At 41.2% G+C, this 23,042-nt stretch overlaps 1 protein-coding gene across 1 annotated transcript in view; it reads left to right on the top strand.

Moving 5' to 3' along the window:
• The first annotated feature begins 706 nt into the window (after nt 1-706).
• Nucleotides 707-23,042, top strand: part of ADAMTSL3 (ADAMTS like 3) — a 670,777-nt gene continuing 648,441 nt past the window's right edge. Inside the window, exons 1-2 of the mRNA XM_089676419.1 lie at nt 707-965; nt 22,755-22,855. Coding sequence (XP_089532545.1) covers nt 22,760-22,855 — 96 coding nt within the window. The 5' untranslated portion in view covers nt 707-965; nt 22,755-22,759. The remainder of the gene's footprint in view (nt 966-22,754; nt 22,856-23,042) is intronic.

The following is a 23,042-nucleotide window of genomic DNA, read 5'->3' as shown; positions in this document are numbered from 1 at the left end:
AAAAAATAAAGGTTTAAAATTTAAACACCATAAATGGAGACAGTACAGTTACAATGCAATTTAATGTAAAAGGATTAGGTATTTCTGTTGCAGAAAAAAGTCCAGGATTGAGTCAAACCAGATAAACATATTCCTTCTTTTAGAAATTATTGCAGTAATAATGCTTACACATGCCCTGCCTCTGTTGCCAAAAAGGTACAGACAAAAAGGATTAAAAAAAATAAATAACAATTATAATAAAAATAAAACAATAATGTAAAATAATACATGCTTACTTAGGTAAATATGGATTAGGTTAGGTAAGCGGAGAGCGTTCTCTTGAGTTATTTTGTCCCAGTATCCAATATTCATTATATAAAGTGTATTACCTGGGATTCATTTTGTGCTGCCCCTTCTGTCAGCTAGAGGTTAAAATGGAAAAATGTAAAGAAGCTAAGATGGAAATCCTTCAGATCAAGTTGCCCCTGGGCCTCTTAAAGTCTAAGAGCTACCAGGAACCCTGCCTTTTTTTTTCTTATTTTGGCTTCAGCTACTGTATTACAGGAGTATGTCTGTCTGCTCTCAGTTCCTTTTCCATGGGGAACCCTTAAAGCAGTGCCTCCCTGCGCTTCCCCAGGACGCCCAGTAGGTGGTGCCAGCCGGCGGTTGTCTGCTCTTGCTCTGACACTTCTTACAGACCTGTTGCATTTTCATTCAGCCTCTTGACTGGTGCATTGGGGAGGTAGCTCTCAGCTGTATTCCAGGAGCTGATCAGGTCTCCTGCTGTGGGTTACAGAAAAGCCACACACTCATCATCCTCATCATGGTGCCCTCTCCTCTCTGCCAGACTCAGGGGGATCACAAGAGGTCATGAAGATCTGAACAATCTATGTCAACTCTGTGCACATTTTCTGGACATTGTCTTTCCCATTCAACTGATCCATAAAGATTGATGTGGAGTAGACCTGGGAGCAAGTTCTAGGAAGGTGAGCTGTCATGATCTGTCACTGCAAACTTTAGGATGTCACATGACTCTGATCCAGCTTTGCAACATTGCTTATGCACTTAGGACAGATACATTGTTTCTTTTATCTAGCAACTGTTTATAAATATAATTTACAGTATAACTATTTGCTTAAAATGGAATGTAAATATTTATGTCTTCGGGGTTTCAGTTTACTTTGTGCTTGTAGTTTGGATCATTGACCAGCTGTGTGAATAATAATCATCTGGTATGGAAGAGGTTAAGAGAGCCAGTGCATGACAGATCCCCTTGCCCATTGCTTGCTCAGATTTACAGTTTAATAACTATTAATTGTAATGGAATATATATAGTTATGTCCTTAGGGTTGCAGTTTAGTCTGTGCTTGTAGTTTGGTTTCTTGACAGGCTGTATAACTATTGATCATCTGGTGTGTAAGGGGTTAATGGAGCCAGTGCATGGCAGAACCCCTTCCTCATTGCTTGCTTAGATTTACAGTTTAATACCCTTTTAATGAACATGCAATATAAATATGGATGGCTGTGGAGTTGCAGTTTATTTTGTGCTTGTAGTCCGGGATCCTTGACCAGCTATACTGATCATCTGGTATGGAAGAGGTTAATGGAGCCAGTGCATGGCAGAGTTCCTTGCCCATTGCTTGTGCAGACTTAAAGTTTAATAACTATTACTTAAAACAGGATATAACTGTTTATGTATTTGGGGATTCAGTTGTTGTGCTTGTAGTTTGGATCCTCGAATAGTTGTGTGACTCTTAATCATCTGGTATAGAAGAGGTTAATAGAGGCAGTGCCCATTGACCATTGCATGTGCAGATATACAGTTTTGCTGTTTACTGAAAAAGTTATATAAATATAATAAATTCCTAATATAAATATCATCTTTAGGATTGCAGATTATTTTGTGCTAGTAGTTTGGGATCTTTGACCAGCTGCACTGATCATCTAGTATGGAAGGGGTTAATAGAGCCAGTGCATGGCAGAGCTGCTTGCCCATTGCTTGTGCGGATATACAGTTTAATAACTACTGAAAAGGTAATAAAAATATAATAAATCCCTAATATAATTAACATCTTTAGGATTGCAGTTTATTTTGTGCTAGTAGTTTGGGATCTTTGACCAGCTGCATTGGTCATTCAGTATGGAAGGGGTTAATAGAGCCAGTGCATGGCAGAGCTGGTTGCCCATTGCTTGTGCAGATTTGCAGCCTGTGAACTTTTTACTGAAAGTGGAATATAAATACAGTATTTATATCTTTGAGGTTTCAATTTATTTTGTGCTTGCAGTTTGGATTCTCAAGCAGCAATGTAACTATTGATCATCTGTCATAGAAGAGGTTAATTGAACCAGTGCATGGCAGATCTCATTGCCTGTGCAGATTTCAGTGTAATAACTACTTAAAAATTGACTGTTTATGTTTTTGGGGTTTCAGTTTATTTTGTACTTGTAGTTTGGATCCTTAGCCAGCTGTGTAACTATTGATCATCTGGTATGGAAGAGGTTAAATAGAGCCAGTGCATGGCAGAACTGCTTGCCCATTGCTTGTGCAGATTTATACTTTAATAATTTACTGAATAGAAAAATAAATGTTTATGGATTCTTTAGGATTGCAGTTTATTTTGTGCTTGTAGTTTGGATCCTTGACCAGCTGTGTGAATATTGATCATCAGGTATGGAAGAAGTAAATATTGCCAGTACAATGGCAGAGCCCATTGCCCATTGCTTGTGCAGCAGCTGTAGAAGTTCTGAAGTTCTGGAGTGTGCCCTTCAGATGGAGCTAGCCTTCCTTCAAGGAGTTTAACTCCTAAAGTTACCATAAGAGATGTCAGGAAAGTGATTAAGGGAATTGATAAATATCAGCAGTCCTGCCATTCACCGCCTGTTTGTTACCCTGTGGAATTTCCAAATCATCCCTTGTGTTTTCAGTTCAAACATCTTTGGAAGGTAGCACAGCGGTCTATTAACATTTTCTGAATAGCACATAAGGTGCTAGAGCATGCAGATGCTGATTTATTTACACTCACTCATAACATGGAATGGAGGAAAATATACAATGTGCTGACACAAGCTATTCATTTTGATTGAAAGCCCTTTGCAAAACACAGATAGCCCCCAGCAAATGTATTTGTCATCCCATGTTATGTACTGTTCTCTTTACAGTGTTGATAGGATGCCTTGAATTAGTGGTACTTACAGTCAGGTCCATAAATATTGGGACATCGACACAATTCTAACATTTTTGGCTCTATACACCACCACAATGGATTTGAAATGAAACAAACAAGATGTGCTTTAATTGAAGACTGTCAGCTTTAATTTGAGGGTATTTACATCCAAATCAGGTGAACGGTGTAGGAATTACAACAGTTTGCATATGTGCCTCCCACTTGTTAAGGGACCAAAAGTAATGGGACAATTGGCTTCTCAGCTATTCCATTCCCAGGTGTGTGTTATTCACTCATTATCCCAATTACAATGAGCAGATAAAAGGTCCAGAGTTCATTTCAAGTGTGCTGTTTGCATTTGGAATCTGTTGATGTCAACTCTCAAGATGAGATCCAAAGAGCTGTCACTATCAGTGAAGCAAGCCATCATTAGGCTGAAAAAACAAAACAAACCCATCCGAGAGATAGAAAAAACATTAGGCGTGGCCAAAACAACTGTTTGGAACATTCTTAAAAAGAAGGAACGCACCGGTGAGCTCAGCAACACCAAAAGACCCGGAAGACCACGGAAAACAACTGTGGTGGATGATCGAAGAATTCTTTCCCTGGTGAAGAAAACACCCTTCACAACAGTTGGCCAGATCAAGAACACTCTCCAGGAGGTAGGTGTATGTGTGTCAAAGTCAACAATCAAGAGAAGACTTCACCAGAGTGAATACAGAGGGTTCACCACAAGATGTAAACCATTGGTGAGCATCAAAAACAGGAAGGCCAGATAAGAGTTTTCCAAACGACATCTAACAAAGCCTTCACAGTTCTGGAACAACATTCTATGGACAGATGAGACCAAGATCAACTTGTACCAGAGTGATGGGAAGAGAAGAGTATGGAGAAGGAAAGGAACTGCTCATGATCCTAAGCATACCACCTCATCAGTGAAGCATGGTGGTGGTAGTGTCATGGCGTGGGCATGTATGGCTGCCAATGGAACTGGTTCTCTTGTATTTATTGATGATGTGACTGCTGACAAAAGCAGCAGGATGAATTGTGAAGTGTTTCGGGCAATATTATCTGCTCATATTCAGCCAAATGCTTCAGAACTCATTGGACGCCGCTTCACAGTGCAGATGGACAATGACCCAAAGCATACTGCAAAAGCAACCAAAGAGTTTTTTAGGAGAAAGAAGTGGAATGTTATGCTATGGCCAAGTCAATCACCTGACCTGAATCCGATTGAGCATGCATTTCACTTGCTGAAGACAAAACTGAAGGGAAAATGCCCCAAGAACAAGCAGGAACTGAAGACAGTTACAGTAGAGGCCTGGCAGAGCATCACCAGGGATGAAATCCAGCGTCTGGTGATGTCTATGCGTTCCAGACTTCAGGCTGTAATTGACTGCAAAGGATTTGCAACCAAGTATTAAAAAGTGAAAGTTTGATTTATGATTATTATTCTGTCCCATTACTTTTGGTCCCTTAAAAAGTGGGAGGCACATATGCAAACTGTTGTAATTCCTACACCGTTCACCTGATTTGGATGTAAATACCCTCAAATTAAAGCTGACAGTCTTCAGTTAAAGCACATCTTGTTTGTTTCATTTCAAATCCATTGTGGTGGTGTATAGAGCCAAAAATGTTAGAATTGTGTCGATGTCCCAATATTTATGGACCTGACTGTAGATATACTGTACCTCTGTTAGTACTTTCTCATCTGGCTTCTTTGATATTTAAAGGGAAATTCCACTTTGGTTAAAACTGAACTCTGGGCTGGAAAAAAAACACTGCTCCGTGTTGGGGATCCCACACTGCAGGGCTTAAATGAATAAAGAGTAATACCCTATTCCTGGCTCCAGCAGGTTTCCTCCATCCATGCTGGTCCAGTACTGCTGCTCCTCCAAAGGCACTCTTAGCCACAGTCACAGGCACTCTTAGCCACAGTCACAGGCACTCTTCCACATACAATGCCCTGTATTGTATTTGATGATGCTGAGGGACTGCCCACAGCCCAGACTGCCAAGGAGAAGAGGACAGTGCTGAAGCTGGTTTGAGCAGGGAGTACAGTAAGTAATATGACCGCTATGGCTAGCCCTGGAAATAATAATAATGACCATTCAACCCTTGCAGCACAATGAAAACCCCAATGCAAGGTATTTGTTTTTTTTTTTACCAAACCTGGACTTCAGCTTTAAGGAGCATTTCACCCTTGCGGTGGGGGAAGGGGGGAGTTGGACTGCAAGAGCTTTTTTTTTTTTACCCTGGGGTTCAGCTACTTATGTTGAGAAAAAAAAGCACTCCCCTCTGGATGATTGTGCACATTACAGAGATTTTAACAAGCTTTGTAGCAGATTTTTAGATTTTTACCTTTTCTTGTTCTGACAAAGCTGTTCCACTATGTCCTTTCATGACTGATTTCTGAATGGGAAGGTCTGGTTCATTATAACTAAATAGTGCACGTTCAGTATTGTGATGTGGAAAGTTGCAGGGTCTGCATCTGTTTACAAGTTAACGCTTAGGGAGTATTTCACCCCCCAAAAAATGAAATACCTAGAGCAGAGGATGCTTAAAATTTTACTTGTCTGAAAAAAATCAGTGAGCCAATAACAGAAACAGAAAATTACATTTCTGGATTTATCATATTGCTTTTAATTTTTTGAGCATTTTAGAAAACTGCAACATCATCAGATTAAAATGGAAAAGTAATATAAAGAGGAACGAAAGTGGGGCTACCTCTGAACTGCAAAGAATAAATGCTCATTTAGGTCTTGGGGGCCACGTCTCTGGCAGCTGGTGGTTTTCTTTATGCTCCAGCAGTGGCTCTCCACATCCAGTGCAGGGCTATGGGCTCTGCATTGGTCTTAATGATGTCCAAGGGCATCCAACCACCACGGCATTGGGGAGAAGGGGCTGCAGAGACTGGTCTTACAATCTGTAGTGAACTTGTGGGAGAGCAGCATCTGGTAAGTAAAACTGCTGTCTCTGGTTCCCTAGACCTAAACAAACAATTAACTCTGCAATGCAGGGGCAGCCCCCAAAATGAGAGGATTTTTTCCAAGCAGAGTTAAGATTTAATAACAATTAATTACAAAATTGATTGTATAGACATTTTTCATGGCATACTATTTTAAATCTCATCTCCAGCCAAAATATTTTTATTTTGTTTTGGATAGAGTAGAGAAGGATTGGAGGCTCTGTGAGATTTTTATGGCCTTTTTAAGCAAGTATTTACAATCTCTGTGTTCCTGAGCATGGTGGTCACTTCCCAGAGGCTAATCAGCCAATACATCGGTCTGTCTGCCAAAACACTGTTTTCTTACAAGAGTTATCTTCCCCTGCTCTCTGTGCTTTGGGATATGGTTAGATGTTCAATAAAACATCATACAGGATAAAAGACACTTCCACGTCTTCTAATCTCATGCACTTTGGCCTTGCCCCTCTAAATAGTGCTCATGATTCCAAATTCCTTCTCATCAACACATTAAAGGTCCCCTGACCTTGTGGTCCCTATGAGGCACATTTTCTCTTAGTTCATGTCAGGATAAGAAGTGATGCAAAATCATTCCAACTGGTGCACAGAAAAAAACAAATACATTTTTAATAGAGCAGTGAAGTGTCAGACCTTCTGGCAATGTTTTTCTTGTGGTGCCTTCCTGTCCAGGTGACAACTCTTGTAAAGGGGCCACAGTGATTGGAAGCAGGGGCGTATTTACCACAAGGCAAACAAGGCATTTGCCTAGGGCAGCATTTTTCAGGGGGACAGCACTGCCCCCCAGAAGAAGGGACACATGCACCATGGGGACCAGAGGTTGCAGGCTACTTGATGGTGTATGGACAGCCGACTCTCGTTCCCGGGGATGTCTGGAGCTGTGAGGGTGAGTGTCTTTCTATCATGGGGGGGGGGGGGGCAGGGGTGTTGTTGGTCAATGTCAGGCTTTCTCGGTGGGTGGGCACCCAATTTTTGTGTTGCCTAGGGCAGCACAAAACCTAAATACACCACTGATTGGAAGTAAAGAAAACTTCACCAATGGGTTCTCAGATATAGATAAAAACCTGACAAAATTTGAACTCTTCACCACTCTAAAACTTAAAGTGGTTGTAAACCTTAGACATGCAATATGAACAAAGCATATCTCTCTATAGTGAGTGCTTGTCTCAATCCAGAGCATTAAGTGTAATTTCTGTCCATTCTGCTTTGCTCCTCTGTTATAAGCATGAGTCAATTCTGACAAGTTTTCCTGACACCAAGAGAAAAAAGATGACAGGGGATAATGGATGTTGGGGAAAGAAGACTGTAGATAAACAGGTACAATTGATGTAGTAGGATTTAATTGATCTCCGTGTATTACCTGAAGCCAGTCACTTCACTGGGTATGTGTGAGGGTTTACAGTCACATTCAGGGCTGTGGATAAGGGGGTGATAAGGGGGTACCACCAGCCCTCCTGTATGGTGCCCAGTCCAGCAAGGGGGCTCATGCAGATGGGTAAATCGGATATGGGCAGGGATGGTGATCAGCTTGCGGGGGGGGGGGGGGCAGTTACTGGAACCAATCCCCTGTATGGCTTTCTCTGCAGCAGCTGAAAGAGAAAGCCATAAAGGGGATCAGTTCCAGTAATTACCCCTCCCTTCACACCCATAACTCTGTTTGATCTCTGTGTATTACCTGCAGCCAGTCACTTCACTGGGTAAGTGTGAGGGTTTACAGTCACATTCAGGGCTGTGGATAGGGGGGTACCACCAGTCCTCCTGTATGGTGCCCAGTCCAGCAGAGGGGCCCATGCAGATGGGTAAATCGGATGTGGGCAGGGATGTGATCAGCTCGCGGGGGGGGGGGGGGGGGGGGAGTTACTGGAACCAATCCCCTGTATGGCTTTTTCTGCAGCAGCTGAAAGAGAAAGCCATAAAGGGGATCAGTTCCAGTAATTACCCCTCCCTTCACACCCATAACTCTACTTGTGCAGCATATGTTTCCCCCTGCTACCTAGGCCCCCCTGTGTGCCCCCACACCTGCAGTGCTTCCAAATGCTCTCTTCTCCTTACCACTGGCAGCTGCAAGCACACAATCAGATTCTGAAGGATGTAGAGTACGGGAAGGGTCTGGTAATATGTTACATATACCAGCCCCTTTCTTTCCTGAATGAACACAGTGAGTGATTGGTACAGCAGCCCTGGTCACATTAAAACAAAAAACCCAGCTGCAGTCAAAACTAAGGTAGAGTCTGGGATTGTCTGAAATCATGTTTGGCTGAACTCCAAAGGAAGCTGTCAGGGGCGCCCAATTAATTGCAGCCGGGGCATTCTCTGCCCTGCAGCTGTATGTATACAAATGGACAGGAATGCTGTCACTGTTGTCACAAGCTTCCCACACTTTTGTGTACATGCAGCTGTGGAGCAGGTAATGCCCCAGCCGTAGCTGATTTGATTGGTAATGACAGCTTCCTTCTGAATGCGGGTTCGGACTACATACAAGCGCAATGCCCTCGAAAAACATTTTTGTAGTTATGTGTAGTGCTGGGAAGTTTTACAGCCTGTTGAATTTTATTAGTTTCTGTAACTCTGTTGGGGAGATTTCTTCTCATGTCTATTTATTACACCCATAACCTGAACACTGAGGTAAGGGGGGAAGTCTCCTTAAAGGGCAAATAGACAGCAAAAAGAAGTAAAGAGGAGTTATAATCTCTTTTCATTTTTTATGGCTTTTTGTCTCCTTGTTGGACAGATTTGTCCTGGCTTGCTATCCAAATGTTTAGTGTCATATAAAAAGGGAAGCAATGGTAAATCTCTCCAAGGGGAACACCCACAGCAGGTGAAAACCTGCTTTAACACTCCATCCAAAACAAACTTAAATGTTTTGGCTGGAGTTGGATTATTATTACATTGATTAAATAAAAATATATTTTCTAGTATAGGTAACAAGTAAAACACGGCCTTCTGAATAAAAAAATTAAAAACACATGCAACCCACTGAGTCCATGAAATAATCTCGATACCCTGAGGTTGATCTACTAAACAAGTAGAGAATGTTGATTTTGCAAAGTGAGTGTTCGTTAAGCTTAGTAGATCAAGTGAAGCGGTATTAACTTTGCATACTTGTTCGTGGGCAAGGGAAATGTAAATAAATACTGGATTTGTTTCTTGCCCATGATTGGATGAGGAATATGAATATATCTTCTCCTTATATATCAAACTCTGAGCATTCACTTTGCACAGTGAAGGGTCTCTGATACCTTAGAACAGTGATAGTTAACTCACTTGATAGAGGGGGCCTCAAGTGTGGTCCCTGACATCACCAAAGGGCCACACATGATATTCGGTGAATGTAATGTTACAGAAAACTATCAGAAACTACAGACATGGAACAGGAGATGGTCTGAGACTATAAGCATTCTACAGCAGATGGTCAGAGACTGTAGGTATGCTACAAGAGGCTGTCAGAAATTGAGAACATGATATAGGAGTTGTTGGAGGCTGGGGACATGCTTCAGGGACTGTCATAGACTGAAGGCACATTACATCAGACTTCTAGAAATCTCTACTGATGACAGCCTTTTTTAACAACTCAATGCTTCCACATTTGTGATCCTTGAAGCCCCCGTAAATTTAACAAAAACATAAACAGAGAAAAGAGATGGCATATAAAAACGTAAGAGTAGTGTGAAATAAATAACCTAAACAATTTACTAGGGCCATACGTTAGGCACCCAGGTTTTTGAAAACAACCCCTTCTGGGTCTCGATCACCAGCCGCTGTCATTGGCTTGGCGGGATGACGTCACTCCCATGCAGGAGTTCATTCCTATTCAGCATTGCCTGAATTTATACAATAGGCTGCATATATGCGGCTCATTGTACAGGGGCGTACAGGCAGATAGGTAGCTTTAATGTAGAAGAGACAAAGCATGTCTCTTCTGCATCATAAATCCTGTGTGTCCCCCAATTTTATTTCAGTAGCCTAAAGTTCCAATGACATAACACATATGGTTATATGTTTACAGGGGTCTATAATCACATGTCGTGTGTGGACATTTATAGAAATATTAGAGCACTTTTATTATGGAAAGTATATGTACTAAAGAGAACAAGTTTTACCCATCAAGGCACATGATAGTGACATAGTCAAGCTTCTGTTTCTGCTGCAAATTAAACATTTTGGTGGAATCTAACTTTATGTTTCCAAAATGTCCTCCAAAAATAACCAAAAGACCTAAGCAGATAGCTAATCAAACAGAATATTTACTACTGAAGTTTATCTTCTGTTTGGAATTCTGTTTCCAAGTTTGTGTACACAAGCCCTGCCATCAACCTTCATCTATTCTGTTTCTGCTTCAGGACTTGCATAGTGATAATTAAGCTTGGAGTCTTCATAGATCCCCTTTCCTTAATGCCATCAGTCAAAGAACACAGAATGGGAAAGTGAGCGCTATACCTTACCTGCTGTGACACCAAAAGGTACCAAAAAACCTTCCAACCAGTAATATAAAAAGCAGGTGCAGTGCTGAGATCAGAATGTCAAATATCAAATAAAGTGCAAGAAGTCAGAAAGTGCAAAGGCAAAATTAAAATACATATAAACCAGCAAAAAATAAACATGACTGTATCAAATAATATGTAAAGTGGTATGTAAAGTGACCATAAATCATGACATAAATGAGTCCATAAAATGACAAAGTGATACCTATATATACTGTCACTCAAGGTGACCAATGGTGTTAAGTAAAGTGCCAATAATAATGAATCAATGTCCAAATAGGAAAGTGATGCAATTGAAGATCCAGTAATATGATCTCAGAGTATAGTGATCGACTCTCTATATCCAATAATATAGTGATGTGCTGGGTAAATAGAAGAATTGCGCACTCACCAGATGCGCAATAAAATTACACGTTAAAGATATAAACTCTCAATGGTCAACCAGAGGTCCTCTTAAGGATATGCTCAGCCTGGTCTGGGGTTCCCTCTCTGAATCATCAGTGGACAGCAGTACCTCTATCGTCCTCCTTACACAGCTCTGTGGGTGGTTAGGCTCACAAAGAGCCCAAAGAAAGGATACCAAATAGTGTAATACTGCTTCAGAGGGTATTTATTTCTTCCAATACAGGTGTATACATAGAGAAAGACACTGACCATAAATGTATCCAAAGGTGGCCGCCGGACCTGCACAAGACCTCGGCGGTATGACGTCACGACGTTGCAGCTCCTCCCTAGCTGCAACGTCGTGACATCACGTCATATTACTGGATCTTCAATTGCATTGAGTGACAGTATATATAGGTATCACTTTGTCACTTTATGGACTCATTTATGTCATGATTTATGGTCACTTTACATGCGCTTATATCACTTTACATATTATTTGATACAGTTACTGTATGTTTTTTTTTTTTGCTGGTTTATATGTATTTTAATTTTGCCTTTGCACTTTTTGACATTGCACTTTATTTGATATTTGACATTCTGATCTCAGTGCTGCACCTGTTTTTTATATTACATCAGTCAAAGACCATTCTTAGGATAAGGATTCATCCTTTCCCTGACATCGAGAGTAAATCGGGCTTGGTAGAGATCTCTGATTCTCATTAAAGTCCTGTTATCCCTGTAACTATTTAGAGTTCATGTTATAATAAGCAAATGTGAATAATGCCAGCTCTTTGTATTGGCATGTTGTCCCACGTAAATGACACATTAACATGTGTGCGTTGTCACCCCTGAAGCCTAAGGGTTTTTGAATTTGCACCTTTTTTTAATTAGGTGCAGTACAGAGCATTATAGCACCATATTGATATTTGTTATTGTATTATTATTTATTTATTGCAGGTACTTATATAATGCTGTCAATTTACGCATATACAGTCAGGTCCATAAATATTGGGACATCAACACAATTCTAACATTTTTGGCTCTATACACCACCACAATAGATTTGAAATGAAAAGAACAAGATGTGCTTTAACTGCAGACTATCAGCTTTAATTTGAGGGTATTTACATCCAAATCAGGTGAACGGTGTAGGAATTACAACAGTTTGCATATGTGCCTACCACTTGTTAAGGGACCAAAAATAATGGGACAGAATAATAATTATATATCAAACTTTCACTTTTTAATACTTGGTTGCAAATCCTTTGCAGTCAATTGCAGCCTGAAGTGTGGAACGCATAGACATCACCAGACGCTGGGTTTCATCCCTGGTGATGCTCTGCCAGGCCTCTACTGCAACTGTCTTCAGTTCCTGCTTGTTCTTGGGGCATTTTACCTTCAGTTTTGTCTTCAGCAAGTAAAATGCATGCTCAATCGGATTCAGGTCAGGTGATTGACTTGGCCATTGCATAACATTCCACTTCTTTACCTTAAAAAACTCTTTGGTTGCTTTTGCAGTCTGCTTTGGGTCATTGTCCATCTGCACTGTGAAGCGTCCAATGAGTTGTGAAGCATTTGGCTGAATATGAGCAGATAATATTGCCCGAAACACTTCAGAATTCATCCGGCTGCTTTTGTCAGCAGTCACATCATCAATAAATACAAGAGAAGCAGTTCCATTGGCAGCCATACATGCCCACGCCATGACACTACCACCACCATGCTTCACTGATGAGGTGGTATGCTTAGGATCATGAGCAGTTCCTTTCCTTCTCCATACTCTTCTCTTCCCATCACTCTGGTACAAGTTGATGTTGGTCTCATCTGTCCATAGGATGTTGTTCCAGAACTGTGAAGGCTTTTTTAGATGTTGTTTGGTAAACTCTAATCTGGCCTTCCTGTTTTTGAGGCTCACCAATGGTTTCCATCTTGTGGTGAACCCTCTGTATTCACTCTGGTGAAGTCTTCTCTTGATTGCTGACTTTGACACACATACACCTACCTCCTGGAGAGTGTTCTTGATCTGGCCAACTGTTGTGAAGGGTGTTTTCTTCACCAGGGAAAGAATTCTTTGGTCATCCACCACAGTTGTTTTCCGTGGTCTTCCGGGTCTTTTGGTGTTGCTGAGCTCACCGGTGCGTTCTTTCTTTTTAAGAATGTTCCAAACAGTTGTTTTGGCCACTTCTAATGTTTTTGCTATTTCTCTGATGGGTTTGTTTTGTTTTTTCAGCCTAATGATGGCTTGCTTCACTGATAGTGACAGCTCTTTGGATCTCATCTTGAGAGTTGACAGCATCAGATTCCAAATGCAAATAGCACACTTGAAATGAACTCTGGACCTTTTATCTGCTCATTGTAATTGGGATAATGAGGGAATAACACACACCTGGCCATGGAACAGCTCAGAAGCCAATTGTCCCATTACTTTTGGTCCCTTAACAAGTGGGAGGCACAAATGCAAACGGTTGTAATTCCTACACCGTTCACCTGATTTGGATGTAAATACCCTCAAATTAAAGCTGACAGTCTGCAGTTAAAGCACATCTTGTTTGTTTCATTTCAAATCCATTGTGGTGGTGTATAGAGCCAAAAATGTTAGAATTGTGTTGATGTCCCAATATTTATGGACCTGACTGTAGATACATATATATTGTACATTCACATCAGTCCCTAACCCTCAAGGGGTGTACAATCTGAGGTCCCTAACTGACATTCATACATATACAGGCTAGGGCCAATTTGGACATGAGCCAATGAACCTACCAGCATGTCTTTGGAGTGTGGGAGGAAGCCGGAGTACCTGGAGGAAGCCCATGCAGGCACAGGGAGAACATGCAAGCTACAGGGAGAACATGCAAGCTCCAGGCAGGTGGTGCCATGGTTGAGATTTGAACCAACAACTCTAGTACTTCCAGGTGGAAGTGCTAACCATTTAGCCACTGTGCTGCCCCCATTAGGACAAAACATACTAAAATAGAGACATTAGCAGAGGCTGAAATAAACCCTCAGACACTCCTGTATACACCAACCCTTCTCTTTTCTGCCAGACTACTAATCTGGTCCTGCTTGTATAAATGGACAATCTGCTTGAGGGCGAAAGTATGGGACCGTGAAGTGTACAAATATAGGTCTGAGGGAATTTGCAAACATTTGCTGAGTTATGTGGCAGGTGCAACTTATTGTTTCCACAGTGAAATGGTAGGTAATAAAAACACTGTTTGGCAAAGTGAAAGTTATTCTTGGACTCAAGTTATTTGCAGATATTTCAGTAGTGTGTTCGTCTAGGGGTAGACAGGTTATTGCAGAAGGTGCAGTCATGCCAGCAGACATGTCTACGGAGACAGAAGGATACCTGTTCTTTTACTGACAACTACGGAAGAGACTCGAGAGAAAAGAAGGAAGGTGAAATGAAAATAAACGGCAGGATTTTTAAATTACACTGAGTACTATAACACATACTTGTGAAAGGTGCAAATAATTAAAATTAGGCTCTGGTTGAGGGAACAGCAAGATCTGTTCATTCATTAAAGTATATGTAAACCCTTACCTTGTAAAAAAGCCCATTCAGTTTAACATAGAAATGAAAGGGAAAATATTTATGTACAGATATTAAAAAAATTATAAGTACCTTTTTTTCCCTCTTTTTTAAAAATGGACTACATACCTTCTGTCCTCAGCTGCACAGACAAGTGAGGGAGGAGAAACAGCACACTGAGCTTCCCAGTGAATGGCTGAGTGGGGGGAGTGCATGTTCCCAGCTAGAGAACTGACCATGCTGTGCTCTCATGCTTAGTGTGATCAGTTTTATTAGGAAAGCAAAGGGACTGGCAGTAACAATGGCAATTTCAAACAAAGGAAGCAATACAAAGAGAACAGGGTACACATGGTACAGCAGGCACACAGGAATATGAAATGTTGGGTTTACATAATCTTTAAGTTCATAAAGCAGGGCCCTCAATCCCCTCATGTTTTGCATTGTATTGGTATTGTTCTGTCACATGTTCTGTCCCCCTTTGTAATGTACAGCGCTGAGCGAACTATTGGCGCTTTATAAATACTGTATAATAATAATAATAATAAAGTACTGTGGAACAAAAACAAAGCAGATTTTTTTTGGTATAGGAGCACTAAACCTTATGGTGATATATTATAACATGATGGGTGGTGTGCGGTCCTAGAGGCTGCTTACCAGCAACCATGGTCTCCTGTTGGACCCTCAGAAGAATTGAAAGGATGGGAGCACCACACTAGCTCATACAGTCCTTTGGAAAATTTTGTTTGCAACATCCAATGTGTTTTGGGGGCTCAGCACTCCCCCTTCATAAAGCTTTATCAATCCAGGCATCTGTATGATCTGTTTGATGAAGGGGGAGTGCTGAACCCCTGAAACACATTGGCTGATGCAAAAAAAAAAAAAAGCTTTCATAGGACTGTACAAGCTAGTTTGGTGCTTCCATCCTTTCAACACTTTAGCCAAAGCAAAGCCAAGTAGAGTTAGCTTCTTTGCCCACATTTGTACAACTTCCAGAACTTGGTGATGTGTTACACATAAAAGCAAACAGCCCCCTAAAAGTCTGAGATTAATGAATACCAACAAATCAAAGAGTGATTTATTAGCTGAAAAGGTTGGGAAGACAATATTGTCAGAGCCGGATTTCTGCATAGGGAGACAGTCCATGATCTAGGGAAGCAGACTGCCGGGTTGAACACAGATGTCCATACATCATATTGCTCCATGTTTGTAACAAATTCCAATGTATAATAAGGACTCATTCACAGGGGGGTAATGGGACAGACAGACAAATGGCCGTATGTTTCCTTTTTTTCTGGTTTATTTCCTTTATTTTCACTTGGTGGTCCTGCCAGTAAGGTACTTTCTGCCATAGGGTGAAAACGCTTACTATAACCCTGCTGTATTATCACCTTAAGACAGGAAGTATGTTAATACTACAAAACACCTCCACCTGCTATTAAGAAGGCATAGCAAAATGCTTTCAAAGTTATTTTTAAATTTCAGTGCAGAACACCAGTTTATAGCAGGGGTACAGTGCAATCCCTGAACACCAATTAAGTCCTGTGATACTAATGAATTACTAATACTCTTTGGTGATAAGTTAATGTTTGGTATAAAGGGTACAGAAAATCATGTGCAAGCTCTCATCTGAACAGACCACTCCATCACCAGACTCCTTGGCTACCTGTTAATGGAAACTTGTCATGAAAACAATATGTCGGCTGACTTTTTTGACCCTCTGTAATGGCTTGTTGCCTGGCTGTTTAACTAATCCCAGAAAAGTATGCAGGAGGCCTGAAGCGCTGAAACCACAGAATCCATAAGACACCCAGGCAACTAGTAATTCTTAAATGTAGGTCACCAATGGTAGCCTACATTTTTCTCTCATTACAGATTTCCTTCAGCTCCATGAGCTTGATTTGTTTTATTACATGAATAATTACCTCACCAAACACATACAGCGGTTACATTTCCCCAGATATCTCCCGCTGTCATCTCCAGTAACGATTACCATACTTCAGTTTTTTTGAGGAAAGGAAGGTATTACAGCCAATGTGAATATTTAAAATTTACTTGTATTATCAGAAAGAAATGTAACACAGCAGAATCTTATCTGAAGCAAAGAGGCAAAGAGCAAAGGGGAGCCTGACAAGCCTAGATTTTCTTGGATTGTCTACAGTCATAGAGAAACTGCTGTGTATGTAATATTTTAGATCCGGGGTCTCTAAATTTTCCAAGCAAAGGGCCAATTTACTTCCTATTAGGCTTTAGGGAAGCTGAACTGTTGTCAGTGGGGTATAAAATACCCCGGCATTAGTGCCCCATCATGGGTTTTAATGGGAGGAACAGTCCCTCATTGTTGATATCACTAAGAATTATAGTACCTCATTGAAGGTGTCAGCGGGGGGAATAGTGTCCTATCATTGGTGTCAGTTGGTGGAATATTGCCCAAAGGGCCAAATAAGGGCAAGCCAAGGGCCACATCCAGCCCACAGGCTGCAGTTTGGAGATCACTTTTATAGATGATGAGGGTCCATTCACACCACATGTGGTGGGACTGCATTGGCTGGTTATTTCAATGCAGTCTCACTGCATGACAAAGCAAAGTGCCTTGTCTCCCTATAGAGTAAAAAAAATGCTCAGTGAGTGCTTAGTAGTAATAGCAGCTAAAAGCACAAAAAGGCAACCATAATAAAACCTCATAAAATACTAAAAAAGAAAATGCAGCGCTAAAAACAAATCCAGATAAATGATTTCAATCCATAGGATAAACTGAATGAATAATCCCAGTATGTACAACACAATGTGTAAAATGGTGACAGTTTGTGATAAGTGATGGATACAGGAGATATTGGTGACTGGAACCCTTTGCATGTGTTATGGCTTAATTAGCTGATTAGAGTGGGACACTTTGAGCCGAGAATATTGCACCTTTTCACAATATTCTAATTTTCTGAGATCGTGGGTTTGGGGTTTTCATGAGCTGTAAGCCATAATCATCACAATTATGACAAATCACGGCTTGAACTATTTTGCTTTGCATGTAATGAGTCTATCTCATATATTAGTTTCACCTTTTAAGTTGCATTACTGAAATAAATTAACTTTTGCACGATATTCTAATTTTTGAGTTTCACCTGTATATAGCTGCTGCTGGGTCAGTCTGGCGTGCCTGCAATATAAGGAGTGACTAGATAGGGAGAGGTATATGCTGGTTAAGGACAGATAGGAACAGAGCGAGGAACGGTTCCTGGGGAGCAGGGACAGTGCAGAGAGGATCTCTGAGTTCTTCTGGAGTACTTCTCTGAGTTTGGGGAAGGACTGTGTGGCCCAGCCGCAGTCTGGATTAAACCATGCTTGCATCCTACTCCACCAGTGCAGCACCTTATCCTAGAGATTCATTGCAGAAGGCAAGGAGGACCTGTTTAAGCAGCACTCTTTCAGTATACTGCCACTTTTACATTCTTCATATTGATTGCCTTGTTATGGAACTTAAAAATGTAAGGCATTTTCTGATTGTGAAATGTTCTATAAATGGCATCCATGCCAAGAATGACCTCCTGTCTTCACTAAGCAGCAGGGAAGTCACTTGGTATGGGAGACGGAAGCTAGTGGAGATCACTGTAGAAGTGGTGCCTACTACAGTGATTTCCAGATTCCACAGGGCTCCCACAGGTATGGCACATACATACATTAGTTACATTGCTCCAAGCTGGACCAATGTCCCAATGTAAAAACAGACATGCCTAAACTACAGCTATAAAGCCCAACTCTTGGGCTTTAAAAAGAATTAAATAAAAAATTATCCCTTGCAGTGCGGTTGTGCCCGCACTACAAAGGTTAATTGCTCATTTATGTCAAGGGGGACAATAAAAGGAGATTTACTTACTTGATCCTCTGCTCCTCCCTGCTAGACCGGTCCCAGCAGCATCTAGGATCCTGAGATCATCCAGACCAGAGCAGGGTCCATAACCCTGCACTGGATATGATGATGCCGAGGGACAGTCCACTGCTACAGTGTGAGGAAGCACTGTCTGCCAGGGAAGTGGAGGATTGGGTAAGTACATTTTTTTCCCTCTCCGCTAGACAAAATTAGTTATTAACCCCTGCAGTGCGAGTGCAGCCCCACTACAAAGGATAATGTTTTATATGCCAGGAGTTGGACTTTAAAGAAAACTTGTACTGAGAGGAATCAGCTGTTGCTGTTTTCTTCCTGAAACTGCCAGTTTCCTGGTTAACTTTGGTTTCAATACCTTTTAAATCACTTACTAGGAAAAAGTGTTCAGCATATGATTACAGAAAAAATTAGATCTGCTATGCATGACTATGATACCACTAAAGCTGAACTCCAGCCATGGTATTTTGTGCGTATCTACTAGCTTGACACAATGTAAGTATGCATGTGTCATATGTGTCATATGTGAGCGGTCACTGGGGAAGCTGATAATCACTGTAGTGGTCACTGCTAATACAGTGATAACTGCGATCTTCCAGGTTCTGTGCTGAGCAGTTTTGCCTCTGCACACTAACCAGGAAGAGGGGGGGTACACGGGGCAGTGCTGACATTGACAGAACACCTTGTATATTTAAGAAATAAATACAAGGCATTCCCTGATTGGATGAGGTAGAGAGCAGGGGCAGTGACATCCTTACCACATCGTCCTATCAGAGGACACCTTGTATTCACTAAAAAATCACAAGGCATTCTATGGGCAATATGCAATGTGGCAGCTGCTTGCAAAAGGACCTGAAGATCAATGCTATAAATAAAGTAGTTATGACCACTACAGCGAATGAAAACTTCCACAGCAGTCAATCAGGTAGGAGATATATGTAATTACATTGTACTAGGCTGGACCAATGTAAGTATGCTAAAAAGGGATCGGTGGGAGGGGCAGCTGACCTGGGTGCAATGGTTTCCTGTAGAGATGGGGGCACCTTCCTTCTGTTACAAAACTGACAGGAGTAGTGATAGTGGAAGTGATTTTGAAAAGCGGGTGACTGCTGCGTGTAGGATCCCCAAAACTTGCACATCATGAATGGGGAGAAAGGCGCAGTTTGGCCCTGGGTTCTGGACAACCTTGTCCTGGCACTGCCTGTAGTTCCACATTAAGGCCTATGAATCAGCCAGGCAATCAGTATTATTACATCTGTAGCTGAGCCATTGCATTGAATTCTTTGGGGCTGATTTACTAAAACTGGAGAGTGTAAATCTGGTGTGGCTGTGCCTGGTAGCCAAACAGCTTCTAACTTCAGCTTGTTCAATCAATCTTCGAGAAAAAAAATCTGGAAGCTGATTGGTTTCTATGAGCTAGATTTTGCACTCTTCAGTTTAGTAAATCAACCCCATTGCCTTTTTTTTTTTTTTTTTAGATTTGGATAGAACGAGAAACAGACCTGTTTCGGCTTGAATGCAGCCTGTTTTTCTAATAGTGAGATTTTCCTAACTTCCTGCCCAAGCGACACAAAAGTAAAAAAAAGAAAATGCCACCAATGGGAGCACAAACAGCAGTAAAGAGGTTCTATCCCTCAGTTAATCTGCTATAAAAGATCTATTATTGCTGTGTCCCTATTAGGGAGATTTTTCTTACTTCCTGTCCCAGTGTCATAATCAGATATCTCAGCAATGGTATTATAAATAACCATAACAACTTGAAGGAGGGTTCAATCCATAACTAAAATATGCTGGAGTTCTTCTTTAATGCAGAATGCATTGCTGGTGTGGTCATAAAGAGAATGACTTCACACTGCTGTGTTGTGATTTGAGTAGGGGAAAAGTGAGGAGAATAGTTGTTTTTCGGACCCAGAGGGAAATGAACATACTATGCACTCTAGGAAAGAATACTTTTCATAATTTCCTTTGTATATTTGTTTTGACTTTTTTAATCCCCAGTTTGATATGATCCTTTTAATAAACACCAGTTGTGATCCAGCCGTCGAAGAGGATCTCCTGTGGGCTGCGATTAGAGGGTTTGATAACAGTTTGACAAGTTGTTTTACTTATTGAAAAGTGACCGCTAAGCTCATATGTTTTCATTTCATTTGTCTAGACGGCACACTTATCTATTTTTTTCTCTGGGAGCTGTAGACTATACTAGAGTTTCTTGATGACCATTTTCCACAATAGTTCGGGGTGCAAATAAAATGCTGGCTGAGCTGTAAGCGTTCAGTCTTCTGGAATGTTAGTGAGAAGGTGGAATAGCATATTGCTCTGTACGACATTAATCAGCTCCGTTTGGCAGTCCTCATTTTCCTGTTATTCCTGAACAATTGCTTTGCATGTGATTAAACTTAGTGACGCTTATTCTGGCCCAGCCACAGTCAGCAGTGAGCTTCACCACTTTGTTTTCCTTCCCTTATCCAGACTGTACCAGGGACATCACTGTCAGGGAAACTGCAGGCAGTTATAGGCCCTTTTTCTTAGTATTAATCTCATGCAGTCTTTAAAGCCAAACTGCAGGAGCTGCAAGAGTTAAATGTTCATTTAGGTCCCGGGGATGGGAACAGAAGTTTTACTTATCTGGTTCTCAGCTCCTGCACCAGCTGCGCTCCCCTATGCTCTATCTTTGGGTTGTCGCTCTGTGTCCCCATGCCCCGTCCAGGTTTTTTTGGCCCTGCATTGGTCTAGATGAAGTCAGAGGATCGCTGGGACACAGGGAAGGTGAGGCTGCAGGGACCAATACTAAACCACAGATAAAACCTTTGAGAGCAGAGGATTAGGTAAGTAAAATTGCTTTTCCTATTTCCCCAGACCTAAACAAGCATTTAAGCCTGGCATTGAAAATTTGTGTCTGAACGGTGTCTGCATCCAATCAAATGCAGGCAACGATTTTGGTATCCTTACAGCTGTGGCTGCTGGCTTTCAGATAACAGTAGCAGTACTGCAGATTTGTCCATCCATACTGTTTCGCATTTATGGGGGAATCAAGTGACTTCTCTCTTTCAACCTGCAGAACTGAACAAGAGAGATCTCTAAGATCAATGGCAGGTATTGCAGTTCTAATTCACAAAGTATTTATTGGTTTTCAAGGCAGAATACAATGAACAGTTATGCAGAGCAGAATAATATTGAAGAATGACAACAATAAAGGATATTGCAGAGCAGGGCTCCTGTTAACCATTGCAAAAATAATTAATACATATCCAAAAGCAGGTAAAACACATTGATAGGAAGAGCCATAGACTTACTATGATTGAGAGTAAATGTGGGGTGTATGGCCATATGGCAATTTCTCAGGCACGATTTAGATGAGTTTTACCATATGAGCAGTGTAAGGGGAGTATGCAAACTGGTAGTTCATTAAAGTAGTAAAATCAAAGTGTTAGGGGGGGAGGGGGCTGGAAGAAAGACAAAGGAAGTTAGAAAGGGGAAGGGGCAAAGGGTGGGGATAGGAAGGTGAGTACCTGTGAGATCCAACCATAAGCTTTATTCTACTGGCCTGAGATGGCTAATCACAATGATAGCTGAGACCGATCTATGTGTAAAGGCTTTCTGTAATACAACCATGGGCTCCAGATCTTCAGATATGTCACATGACTGTCATTAAGTATGGAGCTTACAGGTATAGCAATTTTTACATAGTTACATTGGTCTATCAATGTAAGCATTTATGTGCCATACCTCCTTGTGGAAGCTTGAAATCACTGTAGTATGCACCACTATTGCAGTTATCTGTACTAGCTTCTGGGTCCTGTGCTGAGAAGCTGCCATGCTACTTCCTAGACACAGGAGATCACCAACTTAGCAAAGGCCCCATTCAGGGAACAGTTTGCATTTCTCAAGCATTTTCTGATTGGACGAGGTGGAGAGGCAAGTTGATGACATCATGCTCTCCACCTTGTTCAATCAGAGAAACTTTGCATTTATTAGAGAATTGAAAATTCTCCCTGAATGGCGCCCATGTCCAGCAAGCAATTTTATGTGTTCAGTGCCTACTACAGTGATCTCCTGCTTCCATGGAATCTCACAGGTATGGCATATGCATACTTGCATTGGTCCAAGCTGGACCAATGCAACTATATAAAAATTGCCATGCCTGGAACTCAGTTTTAACATGTATGGCCAGCTTAACTTGCAAACCTTATTGGCTTCATCCAATAAGCAAGACTATGGTATAATATTAGATAGTGGCACATATTCACCTTCAGTCATGTATTTCCATTTTTACTTCTCAAACTACCATATTGTGTCAAATTTTGACCATGTGCCAGATAGGCCTAAAATTTTTTCTTCTTTTTATTTACAGTATAAATGAGGATGGGAAGGTGTGTTGACTACCAGCTAGCCTCTGGGATGCTGGCAGCATGGATAATTATATCGTTGGTGGTTCCATCTTCAAGATATCAGGTGGGTGAAATACATGCCTCCCAATGTTCTGAAACTGGAAAGAAGGATACCTTGTACTGCAAAATATTTAGGCAAAGAAGTACTCAAATCATGACAAAATTGTGTGCATTCACCATGGCCAACATCAGCATGAAAGAAACTACAAAAATATAAACTAAATGGCCAAACATATATAGGCAACTCTCTG

Source organism: Staurois parvus, unplaced genomic scaffold, assembly GCF_062004578.1.
Source record: "Staurois parvus isolate SC_StPar_1 unplaced genomic scaffold, SC_StPar_1.0 ptg000168l, whole genome shotgun sequence".
Classification (NCBI taxonomy): domain Eukaryota; kingdom Metazoa; phylum Chordata; class Amphibia; order Anura; family Ranidae; genus Staurois; species Staurois parvus.
The sequence above is the reverse complement of the archived record's forward strand: the minus strand, read 5'-3'. Positions and strand labels throughout refer to the sequence as shown.